At 54.4% G+C, this 20,368-nt stretch overlaps 1 protein-coding gene across 2 annotated transcripts in view; it reads right to left on the minus strand.

Moving 5' to 3' along the window:
• Positions 1 to 10,203: 10,203 nt before the first annotated feature.
• Positions 10,204 to 20,368, minus strand: part of ILDR2 (immunoglobulin like domain containing receptor 2) — a 211,067-nt gene continuing 200,902 nt past the window's right edge. For both annotated transcript variants that reach the window (XM_056108555.1, XM_056108556.1), the window contains 4 exons: positions 14,525 to 14,638; positions 13,021 to 13,237; positions 11,521 to 12,097; positions 10,204 to 10,296 (listed from right to left, as the gene is read on the minus strand). In XM_056108555.1, the coding sequence (XP_055964530.1) occupies positions 10,261 to 10,296; positions 11,521 to 12,097; positions 13,021 to 13,237; positions 14,525 to 14,638 (944 nt within the window). In that variant the 3' untranslated portion in view covers positions 10,204 to 10,260. The remainder of the gene's footprint in view (positions 10,297 to 11,520; positions 12,098 to 13,020; positions 13,238 to 14,524; positions 14,639 to 20,368) is intronic.

The raw sequence follows: 20,368 nt of genomic DNA on the forward strand, positions 1-20,368 counted from the left end.
GCTTCTCTGGCTATGCTCAGAGCTTACTCCTGCCTCTACACTCAGGAATTGCCCCTGGGGATGCCGGGGTTCAAACTTGGGTTGGCCAAGTGCAAGGCAAATGTCCTACGCGCTGGACTAGCTGTTTGGCCCGTTGGGTCCTTTCTTTCTTTTTTATTATTTTGCTTTTTGGGTCACACCCGGTGATGCACAGGGGTTACTCCTGGCTCATGCACTCAGGAATTACTCCTGGCGGTGCTCAGGGGACCCTATGGGATGCTGGGAATCGAACCCAGGTCGGCCGCGTGCAAGGCAAACGCCCTACCCGCCGTGCTATTGCTCCAGCCCCATTGGGTCCTTTCTTTACAGAGGTCCCTGCAAGCTCATTTATTCATTCAACAGACACTGGACTTCCTGATGTACCCCAACTCATTTTTAGGGGGGCACCCAACAGTGCTCAGGATTGATTCCTGGCCCCCTGGCAGGTTGCGCGCATGAACACTTGTGCTGCCTTTGAACCTGGCATTGCCTGGGACCTCCCTGGGATGGAGTTGGTCAGAGCAAGGCAGAGCCTGCCTGGGACGAGCCAGTGCTGCCGCCACTGTGTTACACAGTGCCGCCACCGTAACACTGCCGCATCAGTGTTGTACCTTTACTGTTTGCAGGAGCCTCGCCAGGGGAGTCACCCTGTCCCGCATCTCCATAGTGACGCTCAGACTCCCGTTGCCATGGAGACTGCTCTGGGAGCTCAATCTCATCCCCCCCTTGTCTGTTCTTCACCTCAGGCCCTGATTCTGTCTCCAGGATGAGAATGGGTCTCACCCGTGGGGGGTTAAGAATGCCTTCTCTTTCTTCGTCTTTTCTTTTCTAGAATCTGTGCTTATTTAACTTGCTTTTTTAGTTTGGGGGCCACACCTGGTGGTGCTCAGGGCTGTCCTAGCTCTGCACTCAGGGATCACTCCTGGTGGTGCCCGGGGAACCATAAGGAATGTCAGGGATCGAACCCGGATTGACTATGTGCAAAGTAAGTGCCCTAACCACTGTGCTACCTCTCCGGCCCCTCCTTTACTAGAATTTTAAAGTTAATGAATCAAATATCTGCTCAGCAACATCAGGCAATACAGAGGTTTCCAATTTTGAACAGTCAGTCTAGCTGGATTAATGATTTTTTTTTCTTTTTGGGTCACACCCGGCAATGCACAGGGGTTCCTCCTGTCTTTGCACTCAGGAATTACTCCTGGCGATGCTCAGGGGACCATATGGGATGTTGGGAATCAAACCCAGGTCGGCCGCGTGCAAGGCAAGCGCCCTCCCCGCTGTGCTATTGCTCCAGCTGGATTAATAACTTAAAAGCAAGACAAGGTGACTAAAACTCCAGAACTTATTTATTTATTTAGTTTGCTTTTTGGGTCCCACCTGGCGATGCTCAGGGGTTACTCCTGGCTCAGGCACTCAGGAATTACTCCTGGTGGTGCTCGGGGGACCATATGGGATGCTGGGAATCGAACCCAGGTTGGCCGCGTGCAAGGCAAACATCCTACCCACTGTGCTCTCGCTCCAGCCCCCAGAATTTATTTATTATTTTTTGGTTTGGGGGCCACATCTGGCAGTGCTCAAAGCTTACTTCTGGCTCTGCACTCAGGAACTATTCCCGGTGGTGCTTGGGCGACCATATGAGTTACCAGGGGTTGAACCCGGGTTGGCCACATGCAAGCTGTCCTGTCTCTGTGGCCTCGAAGCTTGAGAATTTATAATCGGTGATAAGCAAGACTGGTTAAGAAAGAGCAAAATGTAAAAGATTGGGGAATACAATGACTATATTTGAGCACACATGAGCAGAGACACACACAGACACACATATGCACACACACATTTTGCAAAAGCGTACGTATCTGTGTGATAGTGCGGGAAGTCACAAATAAAGACAAAGACTAAAGCCAAGCCCGGAAGATGCATTTGCGGAGTGAGTGGTTAAATCTCCCTGGTTTTGAACATTCTATAGGAACCAGCGTGAGAAAGAAGGCTTGACAAGGACAGGCGTGTCCAACAAACTTCTGTCAAGAAAGAAGCACAGGAATTAAAGCAGCAGAATGGTAGGGAAGGGAGGGCTCTTGCTTTGCCCACAGCTGACCTGGGTTTGATCCCTGGCACTCTCAGTGGTTCCCTGAGCACTGCCTGAGCACAGAACCAGGAATAAGCTACAGGGTGCAAGGTAGACATCCTCCCGGGTACAAAAGAAGCAACAGTGGCTAAAGATTTTCTTTGGTGGGGGGCCGGAGCGATAGCACAGCGGGTAGGGCGTTTGCCTTGCACGCGGCCGACCCGGGTTCGATCCCCGGCATCTCGTATGGTCCTCCAAGCACCACCAGGAGTAATTCCTGAGTGCAAAGCCAGGAGTAACCTCTGAGCATTGCTGGGTGTGACCCCCCCCCAAAAAAAAAAGGTTTTCTTTGGTGCAGCACACCCAGTGATGCTCAGGGGACCATGTGGTGCCAGGGTTCAGAGCATGCACCACACGCAAAACATATGTTTATGCTCCAGCCCCCTAAAATATCCTCCGGCCCCCAAATATACTTTCTCATCCTTTTATCCCCCCTATGTGAATATATGAAAGATGGAAATATGCATCATGGCATATATATGCACAATTTTAACTTTCTCGTTACAGATATCGGAATTATATATAGTTCTGCGGTTGGCTTTTCCTCGTTTGTATGTGAGGCACATCTCTCCAAAAGCCCTGCCAGCTTTTGACAGCAGGAACACAGAGAGCTGTGGCTTGATCTTCTAGTAGATTCCTGCCAACTCTTTCGTTTTGTTTTGTTTTGTTTTTTGGGTCCCACCCGGCGATGCACAGGGGTTACTCCTGGCTCTGCACTCAGGAGTTACTCTTGGCGGTGCTCAGGGGACCCTATGGGATGCTGGGAATCGAACCCGGGTCGGCCGCATGCAAGGCAAACGCCCTCCCCGCTGTGCTATCGCTCCAGCTCCTCTTTTCTTTTCTTTTCTTTTTTTTTTTTTTTTGATTCCTGCCAACTCTTGAGCCTTTCCAATCCCTTCCACCGGCCACTAGGTGGGGTGCCAGGCTAAGACGCTTGCCCTCTCCCCAGACGCCCGGGCACCCACCAGAATTTTGGTGAATCATCTCAGATCACCTGAGATGCCGCTGAAACCCAATTCAGTAGAAATCATCCCTTTCACCTCAATGCCGGCGCGAGCACTGACGTCTGAGAGTGTCTCTCTCTACTCAGCTTTCCAGAACCCGAAATCAACCCACTTCTTTCTGGAGCGCACGGATCACAGTTTAACTGCATCTAAAGCTTCATTTACATGAAGGCAGCGGGTCTGGTTTGCTAATTTGAATCCCTCCAGGTGGATCTCTGTCTTCCCTGCGTGGGAGAATGATTTACATCCATCAGTTCCGTTTGGTTCCCCCGCCCTCTTGTTTTATTTCTATAATTTAAAAAAAAAGTGAGTCTTCAGTAATGAGCAGTTTCTGGACAATAGGGGAAGTTTCAGCCTCTTGTTCCCCCTAAACTGAAGCTCACTTTGTCCTTTTTTTTTTTTGGTTGTTTTTTTTTGGGGGGTTCACACCTGGCGATGCACAGGGGTTATTCCTGGCTCTGCACTCAGGAATTACTCCTGGCCGTGCTCAGGGGACCCTATGGGATGCTGGGAATCGAACCCGGGTCAGGCCGCGTGTAAGGCAGACGCCCTACCTGCTGTGCTATCACTCCAGCCCTGCACTCAGGAATTACTCCTGGCGGCACTCAGGGGACCCTATGGGATCGAACCTGGGTTGGCCACGTGCAAGGCAAATGCCCTACCCGCTGTGCTATCATTCCTGTCCCTTGTCCTTGTTTTTGTTTGGGGGCTACACCCTGTGGCACTCAGCTTTTCCTGGCTCTGTATTCAGGAATGACTCCTAGTGGGCTGTGGAGGTGGGGGAGAACCCTGCGGGATGCCGGGGATCGAACCGGGGTGAGCCGTGCGAGGCAAATGCCCTCTCCGATTTACTACTGCTCTGATCCATTAGGCTCATTTTAGTCTAGAAGCTTGCACCAGAAGGAAACGAACGAGCCCTCTTGGTTTACTCCACTTAGCAATTCGAGTCCTTCTTTGAACACACATTCTTTGTGGCCCCCCAGGGTTGCTGTGTGTAGGAAGGCTTATTGGGGAAGGCAGGGTAGTTCAAGAGTGAGGAGGCTCTTTTTTAATTTGCTTTTTGGGTCACACCAGCGATGCACAGGGGTTACTTCTGGTTCTGCACTCAGGAATTACCCCTGGCAGTGCTCGGGGGACCCTATGGGATGCTGGGAATCGAGCCCCGGGCCGGTTGCGTGCAAGGTAAACGCCCTCCCCGCTGTGCTATCGCTCCAGCCCCCAAGAAGGCTCTTTCTTGACTAGCATCAATATAATATAGGCTTTTACCACACACACACACACACACACACACACAGAAATAGAAACAACACATTGTAAGACTTAGCAGAAGGAACACACTTCAAAATTTAAATCCCCAAAGACTGTCAACAGTGACCATGCAGATTTGAAAAAGAACAAGAGTGAGAGATGGAAAAAGATCTTAATTAAAATGCAGAGTTGCTGGGGCTGGAGCGATAGCACAGTGGGGAGGGCATTTGCCTTGCCTGCGGCTGACCGGGGTTTGATCCCTCGCATCCCATAGGGTCGCCTAAATGCTGCCAGAAATGGTTCCTGAGTGCAGAGTCAGAAATGACTACTGAGCATATGGAACCCCAAAAGACAAAAAAAGTGCAGGGATGGAGTGAGAGCACAGTGGGGAGGGCGTTTGCCTTGCATGTGGCTGACCTGGGTTCAATCCCCAGCATCCCATAGGGTCCCCTGAACCCCGCCAGGAGTGATGCCTGAGTACAGAGCCAAGAGTAACCCCTGAGTATCGCCAGGTGTGGCCAAAAAATTAAAATCAAAGAAAAGACCTGAGAGTCAACAAGAGAGAAAAGTAATGAATTGGAATCAAAATTGGAGGAATTACCCACAGCAAAAGCAAAAAGCAAAAAAGAAGACAAAGAGATAAAAAAAATAAATAGATGAGACACCATGTAGTAAAGAATGAAAAGGACATAACTATATGCATTTATTAGTATTCCCAAGAGTTTAAAGAAATATTTACTGTTAATAATTGAGAACTTTCCTTAATTTCTGAATTAAAAGGAAAATAGAGTCCACAGATTTAGGAACCTAAATAAATCAAACATTCCAGCTTAAATAAGTAAAAAGAAACTAGGGGCTGGAATGATAGTACGGTGGGGAAGGCATTGGAGACCCGGGTTTGATCCCTGGCACCCCCATATGGTTCCCTGAGCCCTGAGCACAGAGTTAGGAGTAACCCCAGAGCACAGTCAGGTATGCCCCCCCAAAAAAATTAAGTGAAAAGAAGGATAACTCATTATTTAAAACAGAAGAACAGTTAAGGGACAAAAAGAAAATCTTAAAATCAAGACAGTTCCTCCCTGAGCCAGGAGCACCACCCAGGGCGGTCTGAAGTTTTCTCCTCAAGGGTACTTGTTTACAAAGACATTATGAGGTCAGTCACCAACTTCTCAAAGACACCAGTCGAAGAGAGAAGGGAATAACATCTCCAGTGTGCTGAGAGAAAATAACTCTGGAATCTAAAGTTGTGGGCTTTGCAAAATGATGTCTGAACAAGAACGGGAAACTTTCAGATAAACAAAACCTGATACCAATCCATCATGCATAAAACTAGCTGCAGCAGGAAAGGGAATGATTTCAAAAGAAGATAGGAAATTCAGGGGCCTGGAGCGAGAGCACAGCGGGGAGGGCGTTGTCCTGGCACAAGGCCGACCCGGGTTTGATTCCCAGCACCCCATAGGTTCTGAGCACCGCCAGGAGCGATCTCTGAGTGCAGAGCCAGGAATGACCCCTGAGCATTGCCAGGCGTGGCCTCCCCCGCCCCCGAAGCAAAATAAATGAAATTCAGGAGACTGTGGAGGGGAAAACTAAGCAAATAGCATGGGGGTTAAGGTGCTGCGTGGCTGACACTGGTTTGATCCTGGCCTTGCACACGGCCCGGCCGTAAAGCACTTGCCTCGCATGTCTGAGGCTCTGGGGTCAAATTCAGGCGTTGCCAGAATGAAAAAGAAACCTCCAAAACTTCAACTAACGAGGCCCTAGATGTGGTGGTCTGGCGACCCCACGGGCAGTGCCCAGAGTTCATTTCTCCATCTCTGAGGGAAGCGGTTCCCTGCAGTCTCGGTGCTCTGCTCTCTCCAGGTCTACCTCCTTGGAGCCAGACTTCCTGTGTGACCTCAGTGGCCACAGAGTGTCCCCCCCGCCCCCATAGCCCACAGTCGCATGCCAGGCGCCAAGCCAAAACCCACCTATTTTCTCTGCCAGACGGCTGCTGGCCATGGTGGGCAAGGCACAGCCCCCAGAAGCAAGGATGGTCACCAAATGCTGCCAGTGAGGGGCAAATGTCCTGGGGCATTTCTGCATGGCCTCACGGGTAGCTCAGCTCTCAGGGGTGCCCCTCTGCCCATCTCTGCACCCTCCGGCCCCTCCTAAGTCTCCTCTTCCTACTTGGAGGCTGCTGGCTTTTTTTTTCTTTTTGGGTGATGCACAGGGGTTCCTCCTGGCTCATGCACTCAGGAATCACTCCTGGCAGTACTCAGGGGACCCTATGGGATGCCGGGAATTGAACCCGGATCAGCCGCGTGCAAGGCAAACGCCCTCCCCACTGTGCTATCGTTTTGGCCCTATAAAAGCTTTTTTTTTTTTTGCTTTTTGGATTACACCCAGTGATGCTCAGGGGTTCCTCCTGACTCTGCACTCAGGAATTACTCCTGGCAGTGCTCGGGGGACCCTATGGGGTGCTGGGAATCGAACCCAGTTCGGCTGCCTGCAAGGCAAACGCCCTCCCCACTGTGCTAATGCTCCAGGCCCCAGGCTTTTGAGGACAAACACTCCACCCTGGACACAAACACAGGCGCTTACATTTAGAAAAGGAACTTTTAATTCTCCAGATTTCTTGGGACTCAGCGACGCTTCATAGCGCTGGTGCATGGCGCCCTCCCGACGCCTCTTTGGGCTCGGCTTTGAGTCCCCCACTTCATGGCAGGGTCCCCCAGGGCCAGACCGTGATGCATGCCCCAAGGAAACCGAGGAAGGAAGTGGGTGTGGGGAAGCCCTTCCGGTTGAGGGGAGAAGGAATGACGGGGCTGGGGTCGGGGTCCTCAAGCGTCCCGGGTGGTTCTGGTCCAGCCGCCCTCCTTTCTCTGCCCAGGCATTCATCAGAGGACGCTGGTCCGGGTGCCACTGGCTGTCCACAGGATCGCCCTGGCCAGCTCCAAGTCCTCCTACCAGCAGCTATAGTCTTTGGAACAAATGGCCGGTTTCCAGTCCCTTTGCTGCATTTGAGCTTTTGCCACAGTTATGCGTGGACAGAAGTGGATAAAGTGGACAGCAGTGGACGGCAGCAGATGCCAGTGGTTTTGATCTCTGCCGCTGATGCTCTTTGGTGGTGAGAAGCCGGGCACAGTGCTCCGGGGGTCAAGATCGAGAGAGCTACGACTGCATCCCCCCCCAAATTGCCTGAGCGTGAGATGATCTGGTGACCGAGAAGGACGTCAGGATGGTCCTTTCCAGTAGTGCTAGAAAGTGGTGGTGGTCAGGGGTGGGGGGAGATGCCCGGACATATGGGACCCGGGGGTGTGGGCGAGTTTAAGGCAGCGCTAGTTATGGCTTGTGCGGTCCAGCCCTTGCTGCCCAGGCCGGAGACCCTCAGGAAGCCATTTCAGTCACTGCTTCTCCTGCGCTGCTGTTGTCCACAGCATGCAGGATTATTCTGGAAGCTGCAGAGGGCAGGTGCGCCTGGTGGAAAGCTGCCCCAAAGAGACCCGGGAGATGCTGAAGAAACTTCAGGGGCCACCCAGGGACCGAAGGGGGCAAACAGATGAGCCCTGGGCACGGAGGGACACAGCAGCCTGCCCCCCATGAAGAAGGTGTCCATCAGTCCTTGAAAGCTCCATGGAGTCTGTCAGAGAAAGTACAGCTGGGAGACACTTGGTGTTTGCTGACGCCCAGGATCTGCCTTTTAGTTGGGTTTTGGGGCCACACCCAGCGATGCTCAGGGCTCACTCCTGCTCTGCACCTGGGAATCACTCCTGGCGAGCTTGGGAGACCTTACGGGGTGCCGGGGATCGAACCGGGGTTGGCCTCATGCAAGGCAAACGCCCTCCCTGCTCAGGCTCAAGGCTCCACACTTAGACCCACTTTTCTCTCCGGGAGGAAGGAACACTGGAAGTGTAGGTCCCCTTCTCAGGCCTCCGCTGGAATCCGTGATCTGGGCTGGGTGCACTCACATCTGAACCCTCAGCTGCTGATGGGAGTCCCTGAAGGGCAGAGGGGGGCTTGTCCTCATCAATCAGCAGCAACAGCTCACCTGGGAGTGACAGCCAGGTTCCAGAAGGACAAGTCCCTGGCATGAGCACTTCTCGGGAGTCATCGTGTTTACTCTGGGTCTGTGGGCGTCCCATCCAACATCACGGCCGGTGGAGAAGCGAGTGAATGTCGTGATGGGAAGGACTGGACCGAAGGCCTTTCCCCCCTCACCCCCTTCCTCCGCCCCGATCTATACAAATTACAGAAGCCAGAGACGTAGCTTTGGGATTGAGGCAAAATCTCTTTTAGGTAAGGCTGGAAGAGGAAGACAAATAATCACCCTTCAGTGCATCCCCCAAGCCCCAAGCCCTCTAGAGTGGCCAATGACCAGCCCAGGACAGGTCCAGATGGCCCGAGTGGTGAGAAGAATTCGTGGCAAAGTGAAATACAAGGGGCCGGAGTAATAGTACAATGGGTAGGGCTTTTGCCTTGCACACAGCTGACCCAGGTTCGATTCCCTGCATCCCATAGGGTCCCCCGAGCACCGCCAGGAGTAATTCCTGAGTGCAGAGCCGGGAGTCAGCCCTGAGCATCGCAGGGTGGGACCCAAAAAGCAAAAAAAAAAAAAAAAAAAAAAAGAAAGAAAGAAAGAAAGAAAGAAAGAAATACAGGGGCTGGAGCGATAGCACAGCAGATAGGGCATTTGCCTTGCACGCAGCCGACCCGGGTTCCATTCCCAGCATCCCATATGGTCCCCTGAGCACCGCCAGGGGTAATTCCTGAGCGCAGAGCCAGGAGTGACCTCTGTGCATTGCCGGGTGTGACCCAAAAAGCAAAAAAAAAAAAAGAAATACAAACCCCAAGTGGAAAAGTAGGTTTTTGGGGAAGGGAGGGAGGTCTAGACTCACCTTCAAAACGGAAGGAAACTCTATTTTCCTGCCCCCCTCACAATTCCTTCTGTTTTCTTCAGCTGCGTCACGACTTCCTCCCCTTCTTTTAAACCATTCTCAAAAGGCACCAGATGACAACGCGTTGGGGTGCAGCGAGAGGCTGGGTGTGGCGTCCACCAGAGGCAGGTAGGGGGGAGGTGGGAAGGAAGAGGTGAGCCCTTAATGCCCAAGACTCAGACACCAAAGTGAACCGCAGAAGAGAAAGTTTATGTTCTTAGAATGGGGGGAAAAATACTTAGCCAAGCTTCTCAAAAAAGATACATGTGGTTCATTTAGTTCCAGAATGGTCCTGCTTCTTCTAGAACATTCCAGAGTATTCCTGTGGCTTCTAGAATGTTGTAGAGCATTCCGGCTGCTTCTAGAACTGCAAGTGCAAGTCATTTTTTTTGCCAAGGCGTAGCAGGCCCCTGTGTTAAACTGAGCAGGTGCTTCCGGTTTTATTGTAACCATCGTGGTGGTGATACATTTTGCCTGCAGTGGTCTATCCTGGTCACCAAGCAGCCTGCAATTCCTGTGCCTCTCAGTCTGGCACGGGAAGGACAGGCAGGGATCATTTGGGAACCAGAGATTCCTGGGGAATCAGCAGTCCCTCGCTGACTCCCCGGCGGAACTGCAAAAGCAATTTGAGTCCAGCTACAAAGAGGGGAGTCAGAATTCTGCAGAGGAGAAGCCCCGGGGGGGTCTAGAATGTTCTCACAGGCAGTTTTTTTTTTCCTCTGTGAAGTTCCTCGAAGGAGTCAGGAGGGTGCTGAGACTCGGAATCCGCACCCCCCAGCTCAGCCCATCCAAGGCTGACTCCGAGATCTGGCCAGAACACAGTTAGCCGCCCTCTTCCCAGACTGGGGACAGAGCTGTGCCCACGCCTGCTGTCTTCGGGAGGTGCCTAGACCCCCCTGGGGCAGCGAGCTTCTGCTGTCCAGCCTTCTCCACGCAGGTCTTGAAAAAAACCACTTCAGACCACGAGGGACATCCTGGTGGGGAAGTCGTTCTGGGGAAGAGCAGGAGCCCAGATGTTAACCCACACGCACCCCCTACGTGCCGAGCTCAGCGTCCCCCATCCCTGCGGGCGTCCCTCCAGCCAGCCGGGTGATACTTTATTTCTGGGTCACACCTGGTGATAGTCAGGGGTTCCTCCCGGCTCTGCGCTCAGGGATCACTCCTGGCAGTGCTCGGGGGACCCAGTGAGATGCCTGGAATGGAACCGGGGTCAGCCGCGTGCCAGGCCAGCATCCTTCCTGCTGTGCTATTGACTGGCCCCAGGCACGCTGGATTTAATCACTTCCACTGAGGCTTAAAACTGGTTCTTAACGATCTGATCAATATGAAGCAGCGGGCACTAAGCTCTCGGATCAATCAGTCCCACCTGGATGTGAACCATGGGGCTCCCCCTGGACACGAGGTTGAGGACCCTGATTGTCTGCCCCTGGTAGTACGGTTCAGAGGCCCAGATAGCACAGTGGGGAGGGCGTTGGCTTTGCAGTGGCCGCCTGGGTTTGATCCTTGCCCTCCCATAGGGTCCCCAGAGCTATCCCATAGGGTTCTCCAGAGCACCTGGGTGCAGTCAGTAGGAACCCCTGAGCACAGCTGGGTGTGGCCCCCAAACCCAACCCCTCAAAAGAGCCCCTGTTTCCAAGGAGAATGTGCGGGGCTGACTGGACAGGGCAAACCCCCCTACCTCCCCGTAATCCTGGGAAACTGGTGGAGCACACCCAGCTTGCATGCATGTGCCAAGTGGCCCCTTTCCGCCGACTGGGGGTCCCTCCCTGCAGCCCCGGACGGGGGGGGGGGGGGAGGTTCTGGACGCACTGATTTTGGGCCACACCCGGCGATGCTCAGGGGTTCTTCCTGGCTCTGCGCTCAGGAATCACTCCTGGCAGTGCTCGGGGGTCCCTATGGGATGCTGGGGATCAAACCCAGGTCGGCCGCGTGCCAGGCCAACGCCCTCCCCGCTGTGCTATCACTCCGGTCCCAGGGCGAGTGCTCTACTGCTGAGCTCTGTCCCCAACCCCGTGATGAGATTTCTGTTTGACTTTGGAGTTTTGGGGCCACCTCGGGCGATGCTCAGGGCTGACTCCTGGCTCTGCACTCAGGAATCCCTCCTGGAGGTGCTCCAGGGGGACCCTAGGGGATGCTGGGAACCGAACCCCGGGTCGGCCGCGTGCCAGGCCAACACCCTCCCCGCTGTGCCATCGCTCCGGGACCCCTGACCCACCGATTTCTTGCTCGGCTCCTTCTTCCTGCGCTTCTCGGAGCCCGCGTGGAACTGCAGGTCGCGCGCGCTGCGGAACGAGGGGCCGCGGCTCAGCTCGCGCTCGCTGTAGGGCGGCAGCGCATCCTCGGCCGCGTCGTCGTCCTCGTCCTCCTCCTCGTCGTCGTCGTCCTCGTCGTCGTCGTCGCTGTCGCCACGGTGGCGGCCGCCGGGCGGGGACCAGGCGTAGTAGGAGGCGCTGCGCGGGCCGAGACGCGCGCTCAGGCGCGACGGCGTCTCCAGGCTGCCCCCGCGCTCGGCGTTGGCGGCGTCGTCGGGGCGCGGCGCGCGCGCGTAGCGGGGCGCGGGCCCCGGGGTGCGGCTCACCAGGCGCGGCAGGTGCGCGGGCGCGGGGCTGTAGGGCGGCTCGCGCGCGCGCGGGTAGTACTCGCCGTGCGCCGTGTCCGCGCGCTCCAGCCGGCGCGGCGGCGGCGGTGGCGCGTACGAGTCGGTCAGCGCCGCCAGCTCGTCCATGGACACGGCCGGCACCCCCGGCGCGAAGTTCTTCCGCGACAGCATCTCCGACTTGGCGCGCGGCTGGCTGCGGGCGCCGGGGACACGGGTCAGGGCACGAAGGGGGCTCGGACCCAGGACCCGTGGCTGGGGGGACGGGGGTGAGGGGGAGCTGCCGGGAGCGGTACAAGTGCCCGCTGGGGTCCTGGGGTCGGATATGGAGATCTGGGTGCAGGCCACAGCGCCCCTACCAGGCTCAGGGAGGTGAAGGCAACTCAGTTGGGATCTAATGGATCTAAAGAGATCCAACAGACCCCAAGGGATCTGAAGGGAAGCAAAAGGATCTAAAGAGACCAACAGATCCCAAGGGATCTGAAGGGGAGCAAAGGGATTCAAAGAGATCTAACAGATCCAAAGAGACCTGAAGGGGTCAAAAGTATCTAAAGAGACCAACAGATCCAAAGGGACCTGAAGGGGATCAAAGGATCTAAAGAGACCAACAGATCCAAAGGGATCCGAAGGGGATCAAAGGGATCTAAAGAGATACAAAAGGGATCAACAGGACTCAGGAGACCCAAAAGGATGTTAAGGGGATCGAAGGAATCCAAGTGATCCAAAGGAATCCAAAGAGGATCAAAGAGATCCAGTAGACACAAAGGGATCTGAAGGTGATCAACGGGATCTAAGAAATCCACAGGTATTGAGAAGACCCAGGAGATCCAAAGACCTAAGGAAATCAAAGGGATCCTAGTGATCCAAAGGGATCCGAAGAGGATCAACGAGATCCAACAGATCTGAAGGGGACCAAAGGTATCTAAGAGGTCCAAAGGGATCAATATGACCCAGAGGACTTAAAGGGACCCTAAGGGGATTAAAGGGGTCCAAGAGATCTAAATGGGATTCTAAGGGGATTAAAGGGACCCAAGGGATCCAAAGGGATCTAAATGGATACCAATGGACCTGTGTGTCGTCATCCCCCCATCCCCACCCGCCTCCCCGTGGCATCCTCACCTGTGCCGGAAGTTGTCCCTTTCCTCCTTGTCATAGTCCACAGTCGCGGGCCCCCGGCTCACACCACTGCCACCCCCCATGACACTGGTCCAGTAGTCGGGGTTACTCTCCAAGTCCCCGGACACAGGGAAGGGCTTGCTGCGCATCTGGTGGTACGAGTGGCGGAAGCTGCCATCCTCCTCGTGCAGGGAGCTGAGTTCCGAGATGGTGTTGTTGTCTGCAGGGGCAGAGGCGGGCAGGACAGGGTTGGCACCCTGCCCCAGCCCAGGCTGCATGCCGGAAGCTTCCCTGCCTCTGGGTGGGGGTGGGGGTGCTCCAGATTCCCTCCCCTGGGCGCCCTCTCCACCACGGTCCCCCTCTGGTCCCCTCGCAGGCTTCCATGACAACTGTTACAACTAGCTTGTCAGGAGCGGGACATCTGCCTGCCTGCCATTCCAATCTGGAGATGGTCTTTTTATAGCCGGCGTGGGGGAGGACGGCCGCGGAGCAAGGCCGACGGAATGGATTTAGCAGCGCGGAGCGGGAGGACTCTGCCGCTCCAAGTCTGCAGAAAGCACCGCGAGTCTGGAACTGTTTCCCCAACAACTCGGGCGAGCTTCCCACTGGTTCCCGGGGCGGAGGGTGGCGGGGTTCAGAGAGAGAGGGAACCACCTCGTCACCCGGCCTTCTGGCGCCTCTGACAATCAGCCACCCAGACAGTCTCTTGGAATTTCCACGCCAAGAGGGCCCTGGAGAATGTACGGTTGGACAGGACGGTCACTCCAAGGCCCACAGGGAACATCTAGGGCTTCAACTGGTACTTGTTCTGCGCTGGGCATGGACCTGGCATTGGCCGCATACAAGGCGGGTGCCTTCACCCCGTCTATCTATCCCCCTGCCCCCGGCGTTCTCTTCTGAGGGATGGGTCTATGGGAGACTCTTTCACTTTCCCCGTGCAGCGTGGGCAGCTGCAGAGTCCGATGGTGACCCTCTCTGTTGGGGAAAATGGTGCCTAAGCTTCCACGAGGTGGCTTACTATTCTACAAGTGCCCCCCCTTTTTTTGCTTTTTGGGTCACACCCGGTGATGCTCAGGGGTTCCTCCTGGCTCGGCACTCAGGGATCACTCCTGGTCACTCCTGACAGTACTCAGGGGACTCTATGGGGTGCCGGGGATCGAACCTGGGTCGGCCGTGTGCAAGGCAAACGCCCTACCCGCTGTGCTATCGCTCCAACCCCTGCAAGTGCCTTTGTGGGCAAGACTTTCAATCACTGTCCCATACCAAGACTGCACAGTTGGAGGAACACAAGAGGCCCTACAAGCCCAAGAGTCCAGGTTGTTTTCCCCTTCACACCCGAAGCCTTTCTCTTGGTCTTCGGAGCTACTTGTCCCAGGATGATGCCCCCAGTACACCACCGTTCTGGCCCCCAAGTTCGCAGCTACCTGAGTTTGCAAGCGCAGGCCCCAGCCCCCCAGCTGTGAACCCGGGTCCCTCGCGCTCAGGGCAGGAGAAGAGGGACACTCACATCTGCTTCTCATCCTCCGGGCAGGGTCAAACTGCGCCAGCTCCTTCTCCACGTAGTACAAGACCTTCATCGAGTCCCTCTCCTTGTCAGTCTGAATCCGGTACCCTTTGCGCACTGCGGGGTAAGAGGGCCAACAGGTGATGTCGTGGAAAGAACCGGAAGGAGGCGTTTATCGAATCTGCCAACCGGAAACCATGGTTCCCTTTCTCTCCGAACCCCACCACCCTCTGCCCCAGGGAACCAGTGGGAAGGTCGCCGGAGTGGTTGGGGGTCCCAGCTCCAGACTCAGGTGCTCTCAGTTGCTTGGGGTTGGGGGGCCGAACAGACAGCAGGGAGGGCACTTGCCTTGCACAGGGGTCCCCCGGGTTGGGTCCCTGGCATCCTAGATGGTCCCTTGAACCCTGCCAGCAGTGATTTCTGAGTGCAGGGCCAGGAGGAAGCTTTTTGTATTGCCAGGTGTGACCAAATTTAGCACTGTCGCACTGTCTTCCCGTTGTTCATCGATTTGCTCGAGCGGGCCCCAGTAACGTCTCCATGGTGAGACTTGTTGTGTGTATGGCATATCGAATACGCCATGGAGAGCTTGCCAGGCTCTGCCGTGCAGGCGGGATACTCTCGGGAGCTTCCGGGCTCTCTGAGAGGGGCGGAGGAATTGAACCCGGGTCGGCTGTATACAAAGAAAACGCCCTACCCACTGTGCTATTGCTCCAGCCCAATAATAATAATAGTAATAATAATAATAATAGCACTGTAGCACTGTCCTCTCACTATTCATCGATTTGCTCAAGCGGGCCCCAGTAATGTCTCCATGGTGAGACTTGTTGTGAGTGTGTTTGGCATATCGAATACACCACGGGGAGCTTGCCAGGCTCTGCCATGTGGGTGGGATACTCTCGGTAGCTTGCTGGGCTCTCTGAGAGGGATGGAGGACTCGAACCCGGGTCAGCTGCATGCAAGGCAAACGCCCTACCCACTGTGCTATCGCTTCAGCCCGACCCAAATTTAAAAATCAAAAATCATTTGACGGCCTGGAGAGATAGGACAGGGGGAAGGGCGCTGGCCTTGCACATGGCTGACCCGAGTTCGATCCCCGGCCTCCCACAGGGTCCTCTGAGCCCCACCAGGAGTGATCCCTGAGTTCAGAGCCAGGAATCAGCCCGAGCACCGCTGGGTGTGGTCAGAAAAGCAAAACAAAAGAAAGTATGGCATTTGCTTCTAAGTGCTTCCTAGGAACCCGCCCAGCAATGGCCATCAATATTTATACAGAAGGAGTCAGAACCGCAAATCCCAGAAGCCGATTTGGGGTGGAGAGAGCTGTGGGCCCGTTTTAGTCCTTTGTCAACCTCAGCTTCCTGCCCTCTGACCTCTCAGGTCCCTCCCAAAGTGGGGCGTGATTTACAGGCATGAAAACCAGCTTCGAGGGGCTGGAGTGATAACGGGTAGGGCGGGTAGGGCGTTTGCCTTGCACGCGGCCGACCCGGGTTCAATTCCCAGCATCCCATAGGGTCCCCTGAGCCCCACCAGGAGTGATTCCTGAGTGCAGGGCCAGGAGGAACCTCTGAGCATCGCCGGGTGTGACCCAAAAAGTGAAAAAAAAAAAGCAAAAAAAAAAACCCAACCCAGCTTCTAGACCAAGCATGCAGAGGCGGAGGACCCCACTTCTGGTGGGGCCACGGGTCACTCCCCCAAACCTCAGAGTCTCCAAAGAGGGGACCCAGACACCGCTGGTCGCCCCGGGGAGACGGCGGGAGCTAAGATTAGCAGTAGAGGCGCTCGGCAGGACGCAGGCCCCGCGCCCTGGTTTGTTTCCTGAGCGTTTTCATTTTAGGAAAGGGAACGCGTGTCACCTCTGAGGGGTGGAAGGCGACCTGCTGCCCTGCGCACGCAGGTGCTATTTTCAGGGCGGAAGTGAAAAGGAAAAACAAGGCGAGGGCAGGAGAGAAAAAAATGGTATCGCTTCCCCCCTCCCTCCCTTGGCTCTTCGGAACAAAGCCTGGTCTCGCTGCAGGATCAGGGGGCTCCGATGCCCGTCCCCACGGTGGCTGGGGGGAGGGGAGAAGGCAGGGGGCATATCAGGAAGGGAAAGAAGGGAAAGAAGAGGGACAGAACAGCCACGGGAGGCAGAAGACACGGGCGCCCAAAACGTCAGGGCCAAAGGGTCTCACCCAGTGTCTCCCAGGGGACGTTTCTCCACCCTGAAGGCCACTCCTGTCTCTCGCCACACTCATGGCTAGGAAAGCTACTCAGGGGCGTCCTCAGGAGCCCCTGCCAGGGCAGGGCTGGACCCAAGCCACCGCATTCACACACGGCCTAGTGGATAGTTGGCCTCTCTGTCATAGCACTGTCATCCTGTCCGTTGTTCATCGATTTGCTCGAACGGGCACCAGTAATGTCTCCATGGTGAGACTTGTTGTGACTGTGTTTGGCATCTTGAAGATGCCACGGGGAGCTTGCCAAGCTCTGCCGTGCAGGCAGGATACTCTCAGTAGCTTGCCAGGCTCTCCAAGAGGGGTGGAGGAATCGAATCCGGGTCGGCCTTGTGCAAGGCAAACGCCCTACCCGCTGTGCTATCGCTCCAGACCTCCTGTCATATAGAAGAGAAATCCAGACAGGAAGACCCCAGAGGTGCCCCACTGGCCTGGGAGTACTTCACAGTTACCCAGGGGCACTCTTGTATCCTCTGCACCCAAAGCTGGACAAATGTCCCCGAGAAGTCACATGATCGCTTGTAGCTTTGGCTCTGTCCTGCGTTCCTTCCACGACCAGGCACCCCTGGTCAAAGGCTCTCTCATGAGTTTGGTGCTAAAAGACGAACTTGAATGGCTACAACAGTCCAGGATCTCAGGTGTGCCCCATAGAGGAGCCTCCCAGAGGTTGAACCCCCGATCCATACATGAAAGCAATTCTTATTTTTTTTCTTTTTGGGTCCCACCCAGCGATGCTCAGGGGTTCCTCCTGGCTCTGCACTCAGGAATTACTCCTGGTGGTGCTTGGGGGACCCTGTGGGATGCTGGGAATCGAACCCGGGTCAGCCGTGTGTAAGGCAAAAACCCTACCTACTGTGCTATCGCTCCAGCCCCTATTATTCTTGGTTTTTTATTTTTTTTATTTCTTTTTGATTTTTTGCTTTTTGGGGTCACACCCGGCGATGCTCAGGGGTTCCTCCTGGCTCTGAACTCCGGAATCACTCCTGGCGGTGCTCTGGGGACCCTATGGGATGCTGGGAATCGAACCCGGGTCGGCTGCGTGCAAGGCCAACGCCCTCCCCACTGTGCTATCGCTCCAGCCCATGGAAGCACTCATTAGCAGGGAGGTTTCATTTCTCCAGTCCTGTGTGCGCCCACCCCTGCAGATGCATTTCCAGGGTAGTATAGACAGTTCAATTAAAACGAGAACTGCTCAGTCTGTTCCCAGGCGGTTACGGGGTTGGATGACTGGATGGAGGACTCGGATGCCTGCAAAAGCAGCCATAGTTTATCAGAGGCCTCAAAGAAAATGGGGGAGGAGTGCTCCCCACCCTTTCAACACCCTTGCGGAGAAGCAGAGATCAGCTCTGCAGACTGCATTAAGTTCTTGGTGATTATTAGGGACAACGCTCCGGTCAACCCAATCTATGGGCTTTTTTTTGATTCCAGCAGTTGCACAAAATTTCTCTGTCTCTGTCTCTCGCCCTCCCTCCTCTCAACTTACAAATACAAATCACAAATCAAAATTCACTATTAACTTTTTTTTTTTGCTTTTTGGGTCATGGGTTGGAGCGATAGCCCACTGGGTAGGGCGTTTACCTTGCACGCAGTTGACCCTGCCGACCCGGGTTTGATTCCTCCGCCCCTCTCGTAGAGCCTGGCGAGCTATCGAGAATATCTCGCCCGCACGGCAGAGCCTGACAAGCTCCCCGTGGTGTATTCAATATGCCAAACACAGTAACAAGTCTCACAGTGGAGATGTTACTGGGCCCGTTCGAGCAAATTGATGAACAACTGGAAGACAGTGCAGTGCAGAGCAGTGCTTTTTGGGTCACACCTGGTGATGCTCAGGGGTTCCTCCTGGCTCTGCACTCAGGAATCACTCCTGGCGGTGCTCGGGGGACCCTATGGGATGCTGGGAATCGAACCTGGGTCGGCCACGTTCAAGGCAAATGCCCTCCCCGCTGTGCTATCGCTCCAGCTCACTTTTAACTTGTATCTTAAGTGCTTCCATATTTCAATTTGCCTGCATCGTCAGTGTTAAGTGTCTGGTCTTCCCAAAGAGACTTCAGGGGGAAGAGCCTTTGCATTCCAGATCACTCTGGATCCATGTAAAGTCCAGGGTCCATGGCAGGCACTTCGGGCATTGTGAAGTGGAACTGTCACCAGAATGGAGAACTCTTTGACATGTGGTGACATTTTAATAAGTAATGTCCCAGACTGTTGGCTACATTCCAGACTCAAGAGAAAACTTCTCAGGGCTGGAGCAATAGCACAGCGGGGAGGGCGTTTGCCTTGCACGCGGCGGACCCGGGTTCGATTCCCAGCATCCCATAGGGTTCCCCAGTACCTCCAGGAGTGATTCCTGAGTGCAGAGCCAGGAGTAACCCGTGTGCATCACCAGGTGTGACTCACAAAGCAAAAAAAAAGGAAAGAAAACATCTCCCACCACATACCCCCCATCCCTTTTCAGCTCAGGGAGATTCATTTCTCTTTACAAGTGTTTTCCAACCTAAGCCCTCTAAACTTCAGCCCCTCTTTGGTACCATTGGCCTCCACAACCTGGATTTTGCTGAGAACAGACACCGGGATATTCACTTGAGTGCCAAATTTGAACTTCAAAAACATCTTTCTAGTTCAAGGATCTGAGCTGATATTTTGGTACATATGCTGCCAAAGTAAGCACAGAGCTGATATTTTGGACCCGACGAAGGCTCAAGTATTTTTTCCCCCACAAAATCCCCCCTTTTAGCCAGAGCTAACATCATAAAGCCTGCAAGAGGCCTGAATCTCCAGGACCACCATCCACGGGGAGGGCCTGGTTCTCCCGTTCAAAGCGAGCTCAGGGAGTCTGTTTATGGAAGACGAAACAGCTGCAAGGTCTGTCTCAGGGTGGAAAGAACTCAGCAGTGGGAGAAGTGATGCTTAAAATTTGCATTTTTTCCCTGTCTACATACAGTAAGACATATATATATATATATATATATATATATATATATAGAGAGAGAGAGAGAGAGAGAGAGAGACAGACTTGCAACCTTTACTGGTTTGGAAAATGACATTTCAAACCCTACCTGACAACTCCATTCTTGCAAGAAGAATCAGTGGTCGTTAGGTCATTGGGGAGAGAAAGTGGATAAAAACAAGGCAGGAGCCGAGGTGACTAAAATAAAGGGCGGGGGGAGAGGGGCTAGGAAAAGGGGCCGGAGAGATAGCACAGTGGGTAGAGCACTTGCCTTGCACACAGCCAAGCCCCATCATGAATAACCTTGGCCATCACTGGATGTGGCCCCCAAGTAAAACAAAAACAAAACAAAACAAAAAAACAGGGAGGGAAAATTCCTACTGGAATGTCTCAAGAGAGAAGAAAGGGCCAGAAATCAGGAATAAGAGAGCTGAACTGGAGGTGGGTGGGGTGAAAAAACTAATTCCAGGCCATTTTGAGGTACAACCTGTATAGCACAGCGGGTAGGGCGTTCGCCTTACAAGCGGCCAACATGGCCGACCCGAGTTCGATTCCTCCGCCCCTCTCGGAGAGCCCGGCAAGCTACCGAGAGTATTCGATATGCCAGACACAGTAACAACAAAGTCTCTAATGGAGACGTTACTGGGCCCGCTCGAGCAAATCGACGATCAACGGGAGGGCCTTTACCTTTAC

The sequence above is a fragment of the Sorex fumeus genome, unplaced genomic scaffold (genome assembly GCF_029834395.1).
Source record: "Sorex fumeus unplaced genomic scaffold, SorFum_2.1 ptg000226l, whole genome shotgun sequence".
In the NCBI taxonomy this organism is placed as follows: domain Eukaryota; kingdom Metazoa; phylum Chordata; class Mammalia; order Eulipotyphla; family Soricidae; genus Sorex; species Sorex fumeus.